The sequence below is a fragment of the Pan troglodytes genome, chromosome 18, assembly GCF_028858775.2.
Source record: "Pan troglodytes isolate AG18354 chromosome 18, NHGRI_mPanTro3-v2.0_pri, whole genome shotgun sequence".
In the NCBI taxonomy this organism is placed as follows: Eukaryota; Metazoa; Chordata; class Mammalia; order Primates; family Hominidae; genus Pan; species Pan troglodytes.
In genome coordinates this window covers 5,782,313-5,800,703 of record NC_072416.2, presented here as the reverse complement: position 1 = coordinate 5,800,703, position 18,391 = coordinate 5,782,313, and the positions used below count along the sequence as shown (strand labels likewise).

At 54.3% G+C, this 18,391-nt stretch overlaps 2 protein-coding genes across 23 annotated transcripts in view; one reads left to right on the top strand and one right to left on the bottom strand.

Annotated features, from left to right (window-relative positions):
- The window catches only part of LOC107968686 (uncharacterized), an 18,728-nt gene extending 3,373 nt beyond the window's left edge, over positions 1–15,355 (top strand). For 13 of the 20 annotated variants that reach the window (XM_063797661.1, XM_063797659.1, XM_063797657.1 and 10 more), the window contains 4 exons: positions 118–2,314; positions 2,465–2,527; positions 6,913–7,324; positions 15,265–15,355. In XM_063797661.1, coding sequence (XP_063653731.1) covers positions 2,049–2,314; positions 2,465–2,527; positions 6,913–7,213 — 630 coding nt within the window. In that variant the 5' untranslated portion in view covers positions 118–2,048 and the 3' untranslated portion in view covers positions 7,214–7,324; positions 15,265–15,355. Of the gene's footprint in view, positions 1–117; positions 2,528–5,840; positions 6,279–6,912; positions 7,325–15,264 lie in introns of those variants that run through there. The other 7 variants (XR_010152553.1, XR_010152550.1, XR_010152552.1 and 4 more) reach the window with 7 other exon arrangements.
- ZNF205 (zinc finger protein 205) lies at positions 10,611–18,391 on the bottom strand. 3 transcript variants are annotated; one of them, XM_016946667.4, is made up of 6 exons: positions 18,298–18,391; positions 16,216–16,429; positions 15,864–15,955; positions 15,237–15,357; positions 12,788–12,898; positions 10,611–12,547 (listed from the first exon to the last, which is right to left on the bottom strand). In XM_016946667.4, the coding sequence occupies exons 1-6, from the start codon at positions 18,352–18,354 to the stop codon at positions 11,478–11,480; spliced, it is 1,665 nt and encodes a 554-aa protein (XP_016802156.1). In that variant the 5' UTR covers positions 18,355–18,391; the 3' UTR covers positions 10,611–11,477. The 3 variants fall into 3 exon arrangements, with proteins under 3 accessions (XP_016802156.1, XP_016802159.1, XP_016802160.1); XM_016946670.4 differs by having other exon boundaries at positions 16,282–16,429; XM_016946671.4 differs by lacking the exon at positions 12,788–12,898.

Below are 18,391 nucleotides of genomic sequence, written 5' to 3'. Positions count from 1 at the left end.
TGAGCATTGCTGGTATATGGCAAATTTGCATAAAATTATATTGAAATTGACTACCGGATTGCACTTTCTTGTTCCTTCTGATAATTTTTCACGTGTTCTTTTTCTTTCTTTCTTTAGATGGAGTCTCGCTCTGTCGCCCAGGCTGGAGTCCAGTGGCGCGATCTCGGTTTACTGCAAGCTCCGCCTCCCGAGTTCATGCCATTCTCCTGCCTCAGCCTCCTGAGTAGCTGGGACTACAGGCGCCCGCCACCACGCCTGGCTAATTTTTTTTTTTTTTTTTTTGAAATGGAGTCTTGCTCTGTTGCCCAGGCTGGAGTGCAGTGGCGCGATCTCAGCTCACTGCAAACTCCGCCTCCCGAGTTCATGCCATTCTCTTGCCTCAGCCTCCCGAGTAGCTGGGACTACAGGAGCCCACCACCATGCCCGGCTAATTTTTTGTATTTTTAGTAGAGACGGGGTTTCACCATGTTAGCCAGCATGGTCTCCATCTCCTGACCTCGTGATCCACCTGCCTCGGCGTCTTTTTTATATTTTTAGTAGAGATTTCACTGTGTTAACCAGGATGGCCTCGCTCTCCTGACCTCATGATCTGCCCGCTTCAGCCTCCCAAAGTGCTGGGATTACAGGCGTGAGCCACCGCGCCCGGTTATTTATTTATTTATTTATTTATTTTTTGAGACCGAGTCTTGCTCTGTAGCCCAGGCTGGAGTGCAGTGGCGCCATCTTGGCCCACTGCAACCTCCACCTCCCACATTGAAGCAGTTCTCCTGCCTCAGCCTCCCAAGTAACTGGGATTACAGGAGCACACCACCACATCTGGCTAATTTTTTGTATTTTTAGTAGAGATGGCGTTTCACCATGTTCGCTAGGCTAGTCTGAAACTCCTGACCTCATGATCCACCCGCCTTGGCCTCCCAAAGTGCTGGGATTACAGGCAATTCTGCTGCCTCAGCCTCCCAAGTAGCTGTGATTACAGGTGTGTGCCACCATGCCCGGCTAATTTTTGTATTTTTAGTAGAGACGAGGTTTCGGCATGTTGCCCAAGCTGGTCTCAAACTCCTGACCTCAAGTGATCTACTCGCCTTGGTCTCCTAAAGTGTTAAGATTACAGGCATGAGCCATCGGGACCGGCCCACTGTTTTTTCTCGCTAGAAAATACAGTCTAAAGCGGCCAGGTGCGGTGGCTCACGCCTGTAATCCCAGCACTTTGGGAGGCAGAGGTGGGCAGATCACGAGGTCAGGAGATCGAGACCATCCTGGCTAACACGGTGAAACCCCAGCTCTACTAAAAATACAAAAAAAAAGCCAGACGTGGTGGCAGGCACCTTGTCCCAGCTACTCGGCAGGCTGAGGCAGGAGAATGGCGTGAACCCAGGATGCGGAGGTTGCAGTGAGCTGAGATCACGCCACTGCACTCCAGCCTGGATGACAGAGCAATACTCCGTCTCAAAAAAAAAAAAAAAAAAAAAAAGAAAATATAGTCTATAAATAATGAAGAAAGTAAAGTGAACCTGGGAGGTGGAGGTTATAGTGAGCTGAGATCATGCCACTGCACTTCAGCCTGGGCAGCAGCAAGACTCCGTCTCAAAAAAAAGAAAAAAAAAAAGAAATATGCGAGCTGCTAAGCTAGGCAGTTCTGGCTCAAGATCTCTCATGATACTGCAGACACCACACCAACGAGGACCCCAGTCCTCTGGCACTGGAGGACCCACTTAGAAGGCGGATGACTCACATGGCTCTTGGCAGGAGACCTCAGTTCCTCCCCACATAGGCCTCCCTATAGGACTGCTTGAGTGTCCCATTTACCAAATGATCTAAATATGTTCCGGTTTTGATTGGCTGCTCTGCAATGTGGGCCGTTATCTAGCTGATTCGGTGGGGCTTGAAGTGTCAGTTCCTGCTGCAGGGATGTTATATGGAACCTTTGGCAGGCCGCTACAGACGAATCATAATATAAACCTGTGCTAGTTATTGATTACGTCCCAGCTCCTGCGTTGCCTGCTCTGTGAAATGGTTCTGGCCCTTTAGTTTTTCCTTTACCAGTTGGCATGATCTTAAGCTTTGTCAGTAGAGGGCGCTGGAGAGACATTGCAGGAGACTGGAGTTTCCCTTCCTGCTTCTGGTGTGTTCTCTCTAGGCTCCGGCACGACGGGTGGCTTCTGCAGCACACAGGGCTTCGCCAGCACCCAGCTCCTGCAGCATGGGCAGCTCCTGTGACAGCAGGCGCCCACAGCCTGCAAAGCGTCTCCAGTGCCGCCGCCTCAGTGAACCGCAACCAGCGGCACCTAGCAGCTTTCTCCGCCACCCTCTTCAGGTAGTTCTGTAGCAGCGCGTTTCTCATGAGACACTTCCCTGTGAGCAGCTTTTTCTACCCTTGAGGATGGATTTCCAGCAAATTCTGCCCATGTGGTACCACAGCCACTTCTCTGCCATTCAGTGAAACTGCCGTTGTGCCCTCTTCAAGGTCTGGATCTAAGCCCAGGGACCAGGAAACCTCTTGCTTGAGTGCTGGAACTCAGGCCAGAAGGTATGGCTGCTGCTATGTGCTGTGACCAGAGAATCAGAGTTCTCTTTACTTCTTACCAGCCAACCTCTTGAAAATGCCTTTTTGTTTTTTGTTTTTTTTGAGACGGAGTCTCGCTCTGTTGCCCAGGCTGGAGTGCAGTGGCTCACTGCAACCTCCGCCTCCTGAGTTCAAGTGATTCCCCTGCCTCAGCCTCACGAGTAGGTGGGATTACAGGCATGTGCCACCACGCCCAGCTAATTTTGTATTTTTCGTAGTGACGGGGTTTCTCCATGTTGGTCAGGTTGGTCTCAAACTCTCGACCTCAGGTGATCAACCTGTCTCAGCCTCCCAAAGTGCTGGGATTACAGACGTTAGCTACAGCGCCCAGTCTAAGCCCTTTATAGTTTAATTCTATATATTAAATTTTCCCAGTTCAAATTACTGTGTGCTTCCCTTCTCCTGATTGGACCTTGCTTGATACAAAATTAGTACAAGGAGTGGTCTCAAGAGATAGATGCACAAAGAAGGGATATGGGGACGGATTTGGGTATTTGGGCTTGAGTGCAGACTGAGCTCCTTGACAATGAGAAATAGGATATGTATTAGTAAGGGTTCTCCAGAAACAGAATAACAGAATCTATATATACATGTGTATGTGTGTGTATATAGAGAGAGAGAGCTTTTATGTGTGTGTGTGTGTATATATATATATATATACACACACACACTAAGGTATTGCCTCACATGATTATGGCAGTCGAGAAGCCCCACAATCTGCTGTCTGCAAGCTGGAGACCCAAGGTCAGTGGTGCAGCATTTTTTTTTCAGATGGGGTCTCCCTCTGTTGCCCAGGCTGGACTGCAGTGGCACAATCACAGCTCACTGCAGCCTTGACTTCCCCAGCTCAAGCAATCTTCCCATCTCAGCCTCCTGAACAGCTGGGACTACAGGTGGACACCACCATACCCAGCTAATTTGTTCTATATATATATTTTTATATAGAGATGGCCTCTCCCTGTATGGCCTAGGCTGATCTCGAACTCCCCTGGGCTCAAGCTATCCGCCTGCCTCCGCCTCCTAACAGTTTTGTAATTTTAAGGCCTGAGAGCCAAAGGCCAATGGTGTAGATTCCAATTCAAGACTCAAGGCCTGAGAATCAGGAGCACAAGACCAGGAGATCAACGTCCCAGTACCCAGGTCTCAAGTACTCAGGCACAGAGAGAATTCAGCCTTCCTCTGCCTTGCTGTTCTGTTTAATTCCATACCGGATGGATGATGCCCACCCGTGGTGAGGGCCGTCTGCTTTACTCACTCAGCCAATTCAAACGTTAATCTCTTCTTGAGAAGCCCTCACAGACACACCCAGAAAGAATGTTTAAGCAGCTGTCTGGGCATGCCTTGGCCCAGTATAGTTTAACATGAAATTAACCATCACAGGACGCTGGTTATCCACGGCTTGCAGTGATAGCACAATTAATCAAGCAGCCACCTGCAGGTGATGATGAAGTGCCAATGAAAGCATGTACCTGGTGGGAACAAGTAGCTGCTGCACTCAGCCATTATGGTGTCCACAGATGTATAATGATGATTATACAACCATGGTATGGGATACATTATTTTTAGTGCACTTGAGCATTTACAGTGAGAAAATGACAAGCCCAAGTCCCTTAGCTCAGTTCAAGACATGGTCTGAGAACCTGAGAACTTCTGTGATAGCTTAGAAGCAGCTCTTATAGCCACAATACTGTCACTGAAAATCAAACACAAAACTTAACTGTAGAGTCGCTGAATAATAATGACAGCTAAATTCCCAGGCCCAACAAATCTCTCACGTGAAGGTTACTGCGCTGATTGATAAAGAAGGTGATCCTGGCCAGGCACAGTGGTGCAGTCCTGTAATCCCAGTTACTCGGGAGGCTGAGGCAGGAGAATCGCTTGAACCTGGGAGGTGAGGTTGCAGGGGGCCGAGATGGCGCCACTGCACTTCCAGACTGGGCGACAGAGCGAGACTCTATCAAAAAAACAAAACAAAACAAAAAAACAGAAGGTGATCCTGAAATTCAAAGTGGGGATATATGTTTGGACCCAGATGAAATTGACAGTCTTGATTCCTTAGGTCACTCTGAGCCTCCTTTACCAGTAGAAGTAGTTTGCCCTCAGTATCTGAATAGAATAGCCTTTCTCTGCTTGAAAACCTTAGGATAACCTTCCCAGGGGCAGAAGACCTAAAAGGGGATGTCCATTCTCCTGAAAACCCACCACAATTGCGCTGCATTGTCAGTAAACTCATAACAACTAGGGTCAAATCTCAACACAATCTATATATGTGTGTGTGTGGAGAGAGAGGCTGCACAAGCGTGTGCAAGAGACAGAGAGAGAGGGGAAAGATACACGTTATGACCCAGGAGGAAATAGCTTATACACTAAAATAATTCACTTTGCTGATATAAACTAGCAGAAACCTGGGGGAACAGATGCAAGAGTAGATTCTAAGGATAGCATACCAAAGTGGGCAGAATATAAAAAGAGATGAGATTAGACCGGGTGCAGTAGCTCATGCCTGTAGTCCCGGCACTTTAGGAGGCAGAGGCCGGAGGATCATCACTTGAGCCCAGGAGTTTGTTATCAGTTTGGGCAACATAGTTGAAACATAAAATACAAAAATTAGCGGGGCGTTGTGGTGAGCACCTATAGTCCCACCTACTCAGAAAGCTGAGGTGGGAGGGTCGCTTGAGCCTGAGAGGTCAAGGCTGCAGTGAACTGTGATCATGCCACTGCACTTCAGCCTGCGTGACAGAACAAGACTCTGTCACACACACACACACACACACACACACACACACACACACACACACACAATGAGAGATCAAATTCAATGATATAGGTGCATTTAGTAGACTTCAAATTTAATGTTAGCATGTGTGGCTGTTGGTGGCTTTTTAGCAGTTTACTCCATTGGTTGGCTGAAATTTGGACTCATTGGTGGCCTTCAGTTAACAAGGTTGAGATGGCTAAAGTGGCATGACAGGAAAGAAGGAAACCAAAGGCTCCTTTTCCTTAGGGAGATGGAAATGTTGAGTGGCCTTATCATGCATGACCTGTGTACCCACCCCATCCCCAGCTATCTTTTACCAGTAGACACTGGCTTCACTAAGTCTCTGAGAAAGGCATTAATGACAGGATCACCTGAATCCTTGAAAAGCTCTGTGGTTGCTCTGTGAGATCTGTGTTCATCTCCATGACTAGCCTAGGGCTTTGTTAGTTGAGAACATAAAAATTGCTGTCTTAAGTTACTGAGGTGCAGGCCATTCATTGAGTGCTGCCTTTACACCAGGCAGGAAGCCCGCCTGACCCCACGTCTCAGGCTGCCAGAGGAGCGTGCGATGAGGAAGGCTGGACTGTCTTCACAGGACACCAGAGAGAAGCCTCAAGCCACTGCCCCCTGACAAGTCTCAGCTCTCCAGCCTGTCTCCTCACTCCCCTCCCCTCCACATGGGGGGGTTGGGGTGGGGGCGGGGAAGGTTCGGGGCAGGGGTCATTTCAGCTACTGGGCACCAGTCTCCTCCTCATGTTTATCCTGTTCCCTTTGCTTGAAAGGTTCGTACTCCAGATCCTTGTAAAACCGCTTCTCACCCTTTGAGTCTCAGCTTAAATGTCCCCTCCTTGGAGGGGTCTTCCCTGACAATGAAGCTCCGACCGTCCTCTCCTGTTTTACCCAGTTCATTTCTTTCTGGCATTTGTAACTACTTGAAGTTAAAGTGTGTGCCATGTATGTGTCTGTCAGTTTCCCCCACCACACTGGAACCCCATGAGGGCAAGGGTCTTGTCTGGAATCTTCCTCACTTACAACTCAACATTTAGCAAAGGACCTTTGCTAAATTAACAGGCATTCATTTTGTATTTGAAAAATGAACGAGTGAGGCCGGGCGTGGTGGCTCACACCTGCAATCCCGGCACTTTGGGAGACCGAGGCGGGCTTGAGGTCAGGAGTTCGAGACCGGCCTGGCCAACATGGTGAAACCCCATTAAAAATACAAAAATTGGCTGGGCGTGGTGGCTCACGCCTGTAATCCCAACACTTTGGGAGGCTGAAGCGGGCGGATCAGGAGGTTAGGAGTTCAAGACCAGCCTGACCAACATAGTGAAACCCCATCTCTACTAAAAATACAAAAATTAGCCGGGCATGATGGCAGGCGCCTGTAATCCCAGCTACTCGGGAGGCTGAGGCGGAAGAATCGCTTGAACCGGTAGGTGGAGATTGCCGTGAGCCGAGATCACGCCACTACACTCCAGCCTGGGCAATAGAGCACGAATCCATCTCCGAAAAACAAACAAACAACAAAACGAATGTGTGAGGAACGCAGCAAAGCCCCTACAGTTAACGTTTGCCGCCCTCTGCCCCTCAGGCACTCCAGAGCCGCGAGCCGCCTCGCACAGCCCGCGCGTTTCTTCTGCTCCCCCGGAAGAGGGCACGGTCTCCTTCCTGGCCGCTCTCTGCCGGCCGTACCGCACGACAGCTGGCAGCACCGTCAGCCACTGCTCGGGAGCTCGGAAGATGCTCTAGCTCCGCGGCAAGTGCAGCGAACCCACCCAACCCTGGTGCAGGAGCCATTGCAGCAAATTGACAGGGAGTCCTCTGGGCCGGACGTGGCCCTGGCCCTGCGCCGTATGCTCTCTAGGACTGCAGGAGGCTCGGCATCTCGGTGATAGACCCAGGAAGTCAGTGGCTGGGCGGGGCGGGCTGTGAGGACTGAGGTCTGCAGCGAAGGTCCAGCCCCGTGGTCTTCGCTTCGTTCGGCAACGAACGCCCAGCGAAGGGTAAGACGAAATGCTTCAAAGACAGGATCCTGGAGCAGTTGCCGGGGCAACCGTGCGGCTTGGGGCGTGGCGGTGAGGGGAAAAGGGCCGGGCACAAACTTCAGCCGTGATTGGCTGGTTCTGCTGGAGCCGCCTTTCTCCCCGCCCCGATGCCTGATTGGCTAAGGGCAGGGGGGCGTGGCCTCCTGGATTCAGTCATGCCGGCGACGGGGCCGCAGAGCGAGAGGCTGGGTCCATGGGACCCTGCAGGCTCTGGGCTTCGCTACACGGCCGGGCCCGGGAACTGGGAGACGGTGTCCTAGGCTAGGACGGCGCTGAGGCCGACGCCCCCGGCCCAGAGGGGCAGCGCCGACAGCCGATCCCTGAGCGCTTGCAACAGGAACCTGGGGCGGCAAGGAAGCAGGTGGGAAGCCAGGATGCATACATCCTGCCTCTCCGCCTCCGCCCTCACCGTGCTCCTGACACCGCGTCAGTGATGATCTGGTGGAGTTCTCCAGTGGCCGAGAAGCCCCGAGGAAGCCAGGGAAACCACTGAACCTCCTCATCCTCTACCCAGGGAGACACCAAGACCCTTACCTGGCTTCTTCCCTCCAGCCTCCTACCTCTCAGTGACGCCCATCACCTACCAAACTATGAGCACCCTTAAGCCTGGCGTTCCAGGTCCTTCCCTGGCACAGCCCCTACTCCTCCCTGTCTTACTTGTGCTTGTCGAATATTTCCCAAACTGCCAAGTTCCACTCTTAAGATACGCTTGCCAGATCTATCCCACAGTGGGGCCTCCGGAGGGATCCCTAGAGGGAGAAGTGGGCCAGCCATAGGGAATGGCCATCTGCAGGCACCCTCCACGGGGCCCTTGGAACCCGTGCTCCTGCACTCTGCCACGAAAGGGGAAACGTTTCACCAGGAAACTGTGTGCTGTCTGGGCTCCCTGGAGGCCAGAGTGAAGTTTTTAAATGACTCCCTAGATCACTCAACGGTTTTTGTTTTTGTTTTTTTTTTTTTTTGGAGACAGGGTCTTGCTCTGTTGCCCAGGCTGGAGGGCAGTGGTGCGATCACAGTTCACTGCAGCCTCAACCTCCCAGGCTCAGGCGATCCTCCCACCCTAGCCTCCCAAGTAGCTGGTACTACAGGCACGCACCACCATGCTTGGCTAATTTTTTTTAACTATTTAGAGACGAGGGTCTTGCTGTGTTGCCCAAGCTGGTCTCAAATTCCTGACTTCAAGCCATCCTCCTGCCTCAGCCTCCCTAAGTGCTCAGATCATAGGTGTAAGCCACCACACCAAGCCTCGACAGACCTCTGAATCACTCAGGTCCTGACATCTGGTCCCTGGCACGCTGGCCACGGAGCCTAAGGAACTGAAATTAAAGCAAGCAGCACTCACTGTGCAAGTGAGTACTCTGCTCAGCTCTCTTGCCAAGTGATGACGGCTTCCAGGGTCATTTTAGAAACTCTCCCACCTCTGTCTCTCTCCTTACTTAGAAAATGAGCTCTTTTGAGAGCAACCCTGCTTTACAAATGAGTCTCCCTCACCCCCTCACACTGAACCAAGCAGAGCAATCCTATTTCTGGCTGAGTGATTGGAACCATGAAGACAAACTGAAGGGAGGAAACAGCTTTTTTTCTGGCCTTAGAAATAATCATTTAATTCAACCAATCCTGCCAGCATCCTTAGCCTAGATTCCAGAGACCTCCTAGATACCATCAAGTCCTGCCTGGGCTTCCACTAGTGAGCAGCTCCCTGGTGTCCAGTTGATTACATCCCACCCCACCCACATCTCTAGCTGAGTCTAACATTCCTGAAGGTCAGGTCTATTGTCCTACTCTCTCTCTCTTTTTTTTTTTTTTTTTTTTTGAGACAGAGTCTTGCTCTATCATTCAGGCTGGAGTGCAGTGGCAAGATCTCAGCTCACTGTGACCTCCACCTCCCGGCTTCAAGCAATTCTCCTGCCTCAGCGTCCCAAGTCGCTGGAACTACAGGCGCCTGCCACCATGCCCAGCTAATTTTTGTACTTTTAGTAGAGACAGGGTTTCACCATGTTGGCCAGGCTGGTCTTAAACTCCTGGCCTCAAGTGATCCACCCACCTAGGCTTCCCAAAGTGCTGAGATTACAGGTGTGAGTCGCTGGCCTTGTCCTCCTCTTTTTAGATAGCCCTGCATGGGGCCTAGTAGTGTACACCAGTAGTCCCAGCTACTTGGGAAGCTGAGGTGAGTGGATCACTTGAGCCCAGGAGTTCCAGACCAGCCTGGGCAACATAGCAAGACCCCATCTCTATTTTTAAAAAGACCAAAAAAAAAAACAAAACCAAAAAAAAACCTGGGCTAACAATGCACACTTACATTGTTGTAGAGAGCTGTATCTACAGTGCTTGGCCCTGTACCTGGAAGAGCAGCTGCTTGACAACTGGCAGCTATGATTACTCTTCTCAGTCTACTGTCCTCGGCAAGCCACTCTTTTCCTTAGGATCTGGGAGCCAACCAGGGCTGTGGCCACCCTGGTGGCCCCATAATCCACAAAGACAGGTGGGGTCTCAAGGGCCTTCTTGGTGCAGACATCCTCGTGGTCAGTTGGTGTCAGAGCTGAAAGTTATCTCGGGAGCTGGGCCACAAATATGGGATGATAGGCAGGATGAGCCCATTCCCACCCAGGGAAAAAGCAGAGAATGGGAGTTGGGAGCTACAGAGGTTAAAACCAGGGAAAGAGGTCAGGCACGGTGGCTCACGCCTGTAATCCCAGTACTTTGGGAACCCGAAGTGGGCGGATCACCTGAGGTCAGGAGTTCAATACCAGCCTGGCCAACATGGTGAAACCCTGTCTCCACTAAAAATACAAAAAATTAGCCAGGCATGTGGCACACGCCTGTAGTCCCAGCTACCCGGGACACTGAGGCAGGAAAATCGCTGGGACCCAGGAGCCGGAGGTTGCAGTAAGCCAAGATCGCACCTGTGCGCTCCAGCCTGGGCAACAGAGCAAGACTCTGCCTCAAAAAACAAAACAAAAAACAAACAAAAACAGGGGGCCGGGCTCAGTGGCTCAGGTGTGTAATCCCAGCACTTTGAGAGGCCGAGGTGGGTGGATCACAAGGTCAGGAGATCAACACCATCCTGGCTAACATGGTGAAACCCTGTCTCTACTAAAAATACAAAAATTAGCCAGGCATGGTGGCGTGCGCCTGTAGTCCCAGCTACTCAGGAGGCTGAGGCAGCAGAATCACTTGAACCCAGGAGGTGGAGGCTGCCGTGAGTGGAGATCGGGCCACTGCACTCCAGCCTGGGCAACAGAGCAAGACTCTGTCGCAAAAACAAAAACAAAAACAAACGCCAGCGGAAAGACCAGGAGTAAATCAAAGCTCAGAGCCAGGCAGGGGCGAGCAGGGCGAATTATATAGGACATATACCAGGAGGCCAAGGAGGTGAGACATAGCAGAGGCAGGTGACAGCAGCTGCAGCATGGGCCAAGAAGGAAAGTGGCCCCTGGTGAGTGAGGAGCCCTCGCAGGACCACAGGCAGGCCATGGTGGGAGCAAACGGCAAAGGCCAGTCACAAAACTCAGCCACTGATGCCTGAGTGGGTGATGGGGCAGGCAGGAATTTCCGGACCAGTTCTGCCTGCTCCTGGCTTCCAAAGAGAAGAGCCGAGGGAGAGTGCGGGCTCAGTAAGCAGTGCCCTTGGGACAAGTGGCGTCAGCAGCAGACGGCCGGCAAGGGGTCCCCAGGTCCAGGAGCGGCTGACTGGCTTCAGCCCTGGAAACCTCTCTGTACTTGAAGCCTTTGCTTGCCAATGTGTGCAACGCTTTGGAATGGGCCTTTGGCAAAAGGGACCCCAACCCTGGTGGAGACCCAAGCCAAGAGTGGTGATGCAGGGATGCCTCAGTGAGGACAGGGGATTAGCCCAGGAGCTCCCCCACGCTCGGGGAATCAGCGCCAGGGCACCAGGAGACAAAGCTGTGTAGGCGGGCGCTTCAAGTCCAAGGCCTTTAATTCGCAGAGTGCCTGCCCTTTCTCGCCCTCGCCCTCCCCCATCGCCATGCCTCACCCCATGCCCTCACCGCCCCAGCTCCCTTCCCGAGCCCCTCTCTCCTCCCTCGGAGCCTTGACTCCAGTGGGGCTGTTCCAGTGGCCCTGGGCGCCCCGCTCCCCCTCTCCTGGCCTCCTAGGTGGGAGCGGGTGGGGGTGTGGCCAGAGCCCCCGCAGCCGCCGCCCCCAGCATCAGCATGGCCAGGGCCTTGGGCCCGGTGGTGTGGATCTTCTCGTGCCGGTGCAGGTTGGAGCGCCGGCTGAAGCTCTTGCCGCACAGCGGGCAGGCGTAGGGCCGCACGCCACGATGGGTGCGCTGGTGCGCGGTGAGGTGCGAGCTGTGGCTGAAGCTCTTGCCGCAGTCGAGGCAGTGGTAGGGCTTCTCGCCCGTGTGTGTGCGGTTGTGCGCGATGAGGTTGGAACGCTGGCTGAAGCACTTGCCGCACTCGGGGCACGGGTAGGGCTTCACCCCAGTGTGGGTGCGCTGGTGGGTGACTAGCGCCGAGCTCTGCGTGAAGCACTTGGCGCAGATGGGGCACTTGTGCGGCTTGGCGCCCGTGTGGGTGCCCTGGTGGGTGACCAAGTCCGAGCGGCGGGTGAAGCGCTTGGCGCAGCGGTCGCACACGTAGGGCTTCTCTCCGGTGTGGATGCGCTGGTGCTGAATCAGCGTGGAGTGGTGGCTGAAGCTCTTCCGGCAGGCGGGGCAGGTGTAGGGCTTCTCGCCCGTGTGGATGATCTGGTGCTGGATGAGGTGCGAGCTGCGGCCGAAGCGCTTCCCGCAGTCAGTGCAGGCGTAGGGCTTCTCGCCCGTGTGCGTGCGCCGGTGCGTCACCAGGTGCGAGTGCCAGCTGAAGCCCTTGCCGCACTGCTCGCACCGGTAGCTCTTCCTGCCCACCTCACTGTCAGGGGCCAGGCCCTCCTCGCCACTCTCCAGGGCGCCCTTCTCCTCCTCGTTGGGCTTCTCCGGGACGCGGCACTCCTGGGGCTCCGTGGGACTGGGGTCTGGCGGAGCTGCATCCGGAGTGCGATCTGGGTCAGCCGGCTGCCCGGAGTCTTTGGCCGGCCCTGAGCTCCGGCCGCAGGCTGCTTCCTGCGCGCACTGCGGGACGCCCCACTGGACTCTCCCTGCCCTGGTTCTGAAGGGCTTCACATTCCCAAGGGCTGCCACGGATGAAGTCTGCACCCTCTGCCCCACCTCGACGGCTCCTGGAAAAAGAAAGTCGTTTCCAGCTAGGGACGAGCTTCCCTAAGGACCCCAGGAGGGTGGAGAAGGCAGAACTAAGGGTGGGGGCTGGATTCTCAGAGACCAGAAAGCGCAAGGGCCCCCCTGGGCGCAAACCGCCCAGGAGGGGGTCTGGTGGCCCTGCCCCACTCCCACAGACAACAGCCAGAAGGCCTGCGTCTGCGCCCCACTCCCGCAGACAAAGGCGCGCGCCCGTCCCTCACCTGTGCACGCGCCTCTCCACTCCTCCTCATCTCCTGCCTGCCGGCTGGAGCCCGAGGCCTCACCCTTGCCGTGCGCTTGAGGGGCCCAGAAAGGCCTGCTGAAGGGAAAGCCTGCCCAGAAAGAGATGCTGTGCTGTCACAGGCCTTCTGGCGCTGCCCAGCTGCAGACAGCATCTCCCCAAAACTGATGGGCCCAAGTAGGGGGTGAGGCTCTGGAAACAGGGGGTAAAATAAAGCAGTTTCAAGAAGTCCCCCTGGGTCGGGGGTCCGCCCCCTGCCTGGCGGCTGCCAGAGCTGAGTAGGCCTGTCTCCTCTTTCCCTGAAAGAGCAACGGAGTTTAAGGGACAGGAGTGGGCAACACCCTACATCAATGCCCACGGGACGGGTATCCCGCTCCTACACCCACACCTGGAGGGGCGAGGGTAGTGGCCCTCCAAGTGGGAGGACCTGGGACAGGAGGGCCAGGATCTCCAACGACTAAGGTCATCCCATCTGTCAAGTCTTGGGGGCGTGTGGCCCCAGGAATTTTGGTCAAGTCAGTAAGAGAGCAGAGGGGGCCCTGGCTTCCACCACCCGTGGGAGGAAAGGAATGTGTTGGACCAACCGGGTGGCTTGAGGCGTCTGCGAGGCCTGCCGTGGTGCTGAAAATGGGTGCTGAGTTCCTTCTGATCCCTCAGGACTTGCCTGGGCTTGCTGGCCCAGGCACTGGGGAACCATAAGAGCGGTGAGCACCCTGAGCTAATTAAGGGGTGAGCATCCCTGGTGCCAGCCAGCGGGGCCTTGGGACCACCATGATGCCACCACCTGGAATGCTGAGTCCTGGATTCTGCCTGGACTAGCAAGTGTGCTAGCTGGGTGTTGGCCAGACGCAGTGGCTCATGCCTCCAGCACTTTGGGAGGCCGAGGTGGGCGGATCACGAGGTCAGGAGATCGAGACCATCCTGGCCAACATGGTGAAACCCCATCTCTACTAAAAATACAAAAAAAAAAAAAAAAAAAAGCCGGGCATGGTGGTGGTCACCTGTAGCCCCAGCTATTTGGGAGGCTGAAGCAGCAGAATCACTTGAACCCAGGAGGCAGAGGTTGCAGTGAGCTGAGATCACGCCACTACACTCCAGCCTGGGTGACAGAGCAAGACTCCGTCTCAAAGAAAAAAAAAAGCTAAGTGTCAACTGAATTAATGAATACATGAATACTGATTTTTCTGTATGAAAACTAAAGTCTGGAATTGAGGAGTCAAAAGCTCTGGGATGGCTGGGCACAGTGGCTCACGCCTATAATCCCAACACTTTGGGAGGCCAAAGCAGGAGGATGGCTTGAACCCAGGAGCTCAAGACCAACCTGGGAAACATAGCGAGATCCCATTTCTACCAAAAAAAGAAAAAAAGAAAAAAATAGCTGGGCATGGTGGTACCTGTAGCCCCAGCTACTCAGGAGGCTGTGGCAGGAGGATCACTTGAACCCAGGAAGTCGAGGCTGCATGAGTCATGATGGTGCCACTGCACTCCAGCCTGGGTGACAGAGCAAGGCTGTGTTTCAAAAAAAAAAGCTCTGGGACTTAAATACTTAACATCCAAGAAACAAAGGGAACCAAGGCCCCTCGGAGACAAGCACCTGCTCCTCAAAGCAGATGGGACACCCCAGGGTCTGCGGGGCCTGGGGAGTTCAGTTCATGCCATCTCTCTCTAGGGCAAGCAGCCCTTGGGCCCCGAAGCCAAGCTTGCTGCTCAGACACCTCTGAAGTTGGGGCTTGGAAAGGAAGATGGAGCTATAGGAGTGAGCCCTGCGGATGAACCCAGGAAAAGCGGACTTCCTGGGGCAGCGTCCAGTACAGTAGCCGCTAGCCATATGCGGCTATTTAAACTCTCATTTGAGCTGATTAAAACCAAGTAAAATTGGCCAGGCGCGGTGGCTCATGCCTGTAATCCCAGCACTTTGGGAGGCCAAGGCGGGTGGATCACGAGTTCAGGAGATCGAGACCATCCTGGCTAACACGGTGAAACCCCATCTCTACTAAAAATACAAAAAATTAGCCGGGCGTGGTGGTGGGCACCTGTAGTCCCAGCTACCTGGGAGGCTGAGGCAGGAGAATGGCGTGAACCCGGGAGGCGGAGCTTGCAGTGAGCCGAGATTGTGCCACTGCACTCCAGCCTGGGTGACAGAGCGAGCCTCCGTCTCAAAACAAAACAAAACAAAACCAAGTAAAATTAAAAACTCAAGGGCTCTACCCACATTTCAAGTGCTCACTAGCCACACATGGCTTGTGGCTCCTGTCCTAGCACACACAGAACATTTCCATCATTACAGAAGTTTCCATAGAACAGTGCTGTCTCAAGGGACAAGGAGAAGGGTGGGAGGGGGAGGGAGAGGGAGGGAAGGGAGGAAAGAGGAGACGGCAGAGCAGGACCCCTCCCTAACACCGCAGTCCCCCCTCCAGGCGAGTGCTTACCCAGTGACAGCCTGTTTTTCTTCTGCAGGACATCCCTGTAGAAGTTCTGCTGCGTGTGGTCCAGCCGTCCCCACTCCTCCCGGGAGAGGTACAAGGCTACATCCTCGAAAGTCACTGGCATCTGAAACAATGTGAAACATCCACTCTCCAGGACATGATGTGGACACGGTGGAGGGACACCATGGCATGAGATGTGTGGTGAGACCCCGGAGTCCCAACCCACTATCTCGAGTGAGGCCTGCCACTTCCATCTGATGGGGAAGCGGGTGAGCCACCCAAGGCCTTCTGGGGAGTTGAGAAAGAACAAAGACCAAGAGGTATTTTCAGGGACCACAGTTAAGACTTAGGATGTCCATGCAGCCCCCATCCTCAGCTGAGACCTCGGAGGACGGTTCCCAATGGCTCCCAGTGAGAGGCCCTGTGTCTCTAATTCCTGCTGCTTCTCCTCCAGCTTTGGCCCAGGCCTGACCATGGGCCTTGAGCCTGGACAATTCCAGCAACACTAGCAAGAGCCCCAGGCTTCAGGCTTGGCTGCAAGTGGGGCCAGCGGGGTCCTGGCTTTCACACAGAACCAGCAGATGCAGGAAGGGCTGAGTACCATGCAGGGGCCGGGGAAGGGCCACTCACCTGGGACCAGGCAGTGAGGAGCGCTGCAGCCATCTGCCGGTCTCTGGTCCTCCCCTCTCGGGAAAGCACGGGGATCCGGGGGGAGGGGAGGGCTGTGGGAGGAGAGAGGTCCTCACGGTGACCAGCTCATCCTGCTGGACCTGCTGCTACTTCAGCTGCCTCAACCTCTACCCCTGGCCCGACCCAAGGACAGGGTCGGATGGCTCTGACGCTGCCAGGGGGCTGTGGGCCATGGGGCGATAGCGTCCCCTGCTGGCATAGAGACCCTCAGCCCCACCTGGACCTGGGCCAAGCCTCCACCTCCCCACAGCTGCCTCCCTGGGAAAGCGCCTCTTCCCCATCCCTCTCCTACCTCCGCCAGGCAGGAAGAGAGCTTTCTCCTTAGAGCCGTGACTTAGGGGTGCCCAGCCCCATGCACCTTGAGCCCCATCCTCCTGCGATGCCCCCTCGGAGTGTGGCTCTTCGGGCTCCATCTTAATGTGCAGTGACTCCTGAGCGTCCCCTGAAGGTACCGCCTCCCCCAGCTTAGAAGGCATTTCCTGATGAGGATGTCCACGATCTGGAACCTAGAAAGGACAGCCCCATCAGCACCCAGATGAGTGGGAGAGACACCCAGGGCTACATGCCAGGGCGCTCCGGCAGGGTCGGAAACCAACATGCAAGACGCAGCTTGAAGGACTGTCCTTGCTGCCTTCATCCAGCTCACCCCAGCAAGGAGGGGCGGCAAGAGGAGGAATATTCACCAAGCCGCCTCCACAGTGCCGGTGGGCGTGGTGCCCAAGGGCAGCTACCCCTTCTCAGCTCCAGCCTCACACTGACCTCAGCAGTGTAGACTGCTGTCTATTAGTGTATGAAGAAACCAAGTGTAGTGGCTTGAATAGTGTCCTCTAAGAATCCGTGTCCTCCCTGAACCTCAGAACGGGACCTTATTGGGGAAAAGGGTCTTTATACAGGTAAGTTAAAGATCTTGAGATTAAATCATCGTGAATTTAGAGTGAGCCTAAAATCTAACAATGACTTATGTCCTTATAAGAATAGGAGAGGACACAGAGACACAGAGAAGGAAGCAGAGACTGGAGGGATGCCCACACCAAGGACACCAGGAGCCCCCAAGGAGTTGGAAGAGGTAAGGGAGGGTCCTCTTAGTCTAGAGCTTTCAAAAGGAGTGTGACCCTGCTGACACCTAGATTTTGGACTGCAGGCCTCCAGGACTGTGAGAGAGTCAATTCTGGTTGTTTTCAGCCCCCCAGAGAGTGGAAACTTGTTACAGCAGCCACGGGAGACTAACACACCATGGCTGGGGATGAGACAACGCCCCGTGACCACATAGCTCAAAAGCTTTGGGAAAGTCAGGGAGGGCCCTGGTGGGGCCTCATCCACAGCACAGGAACTGGCCGGACTTCTGCCACGGCCTCACACTCCTTCCTCCACGCCCTGTCTGTGTTTGGGTCTTGAAGGGAAAGAACCTCAAGCCAGGAATCAGGGTGCCTGGGTGCCAGACCCAGCGACACCCCTCCCCAACCAGGCAGCCTTCAGGACGCAGCTGCTCTGCCCCTGCACAGAATGGTCATGAGGTTCACGCAGATAATGATGGAGAAGGAGCTGCCAGCTCAGGAAAGTCCTGGATAAACACAGGGTGGCGCTGGTCATTATTCCCCCCGCGGCCGTGCGCACCAGACAGAAGCCAGTGCCAGCAGAGAATGCCAACATGTGGGGCTCTACTGACATGCCCAAGCTGTTCAAGACACACGGGAAGTGGATGGGAAACTGAACTATGCTAACAATTCTTTGTGCTTCTATGGCATGAAAACCATAGATGATGGCGTCTCATGCCTATTATCCTTAGAGCCTCCCAGTGACCCTGCGAGACAGGTAGGAATGGCAGGCATGTGGTCTGCATTTTACAGATGACACATCTGGTTCCCAGAGGCCAGGGACTGGCCCCTGGCCTGTCGCTGACTCATACTCCTCCAACTCCAAGCCCGGAGACCCAGGTCCCCCACAAATAGTAATTACACACACACACTCAACCACGCACGCACACACACACGGGTAGCAGGTACAGGAAGGAGAAAGGACCGGGAGCTCAGACCCACAGAGATGAGAAGCTGTGGTTCCAGGTGGAGAAGCACAGGGAAGGAGAACAGGTTTCCCCGTGTGCTCTGAGCGCTGCTCAGAAAGAAAACCTCACCGATAGGACCCCACCCAGGCCTCTTCCATCTCCTGTGGCCACTGACTAGACAATTCACCAGCAAAGCAAAACTGTTATGCTGTAAATTCCAGACAGAGGGTACTACCCAGCATGCCACCTTCTCTTTGATCTCCCCACCCCAGTGAGTCTAACTCTTCCAGGGGTCCAGACTCTGTGCCTTGAAAATCTCCTCCGCACCAGCCTCTTCTACCGCACACCTCCCTCAGCCAGCCCCATCTGTACCTCCGGGGGTGTCTCCTTGTCCTGGGTGTCCTGGATGCCTCCGCCGTCTGCAGACATTTTCTATTTCAGAGCTAGAAAGAACAGCTGAGTTGTT

Bases quoted from the DNA above. Each gene is read 5' to 3' on its own strand.
- ZNF205 (XM_016946667.4), bottom strand. From the start codon at position 18,354: ATGTCTGCAGACGGCGGAGGCATCCAGGACACCCAGGACAAGGAGACA. The intron at 15,358-15,863 runs GTGAGTGGCCCT...ACATTGTTTCAG, and splicing joins TCCTCACTGCCTGGTCCCAG to ATGCCAGTGACTTTCGAGGA. The intron at 12,899-15,236 runs GTAAGCACTCGC...CTTTCTGGGCAG, and splicing joins GAAAAACAGGCTGTCACTGG to GCTTTCCCTTCAGCAGGCCT.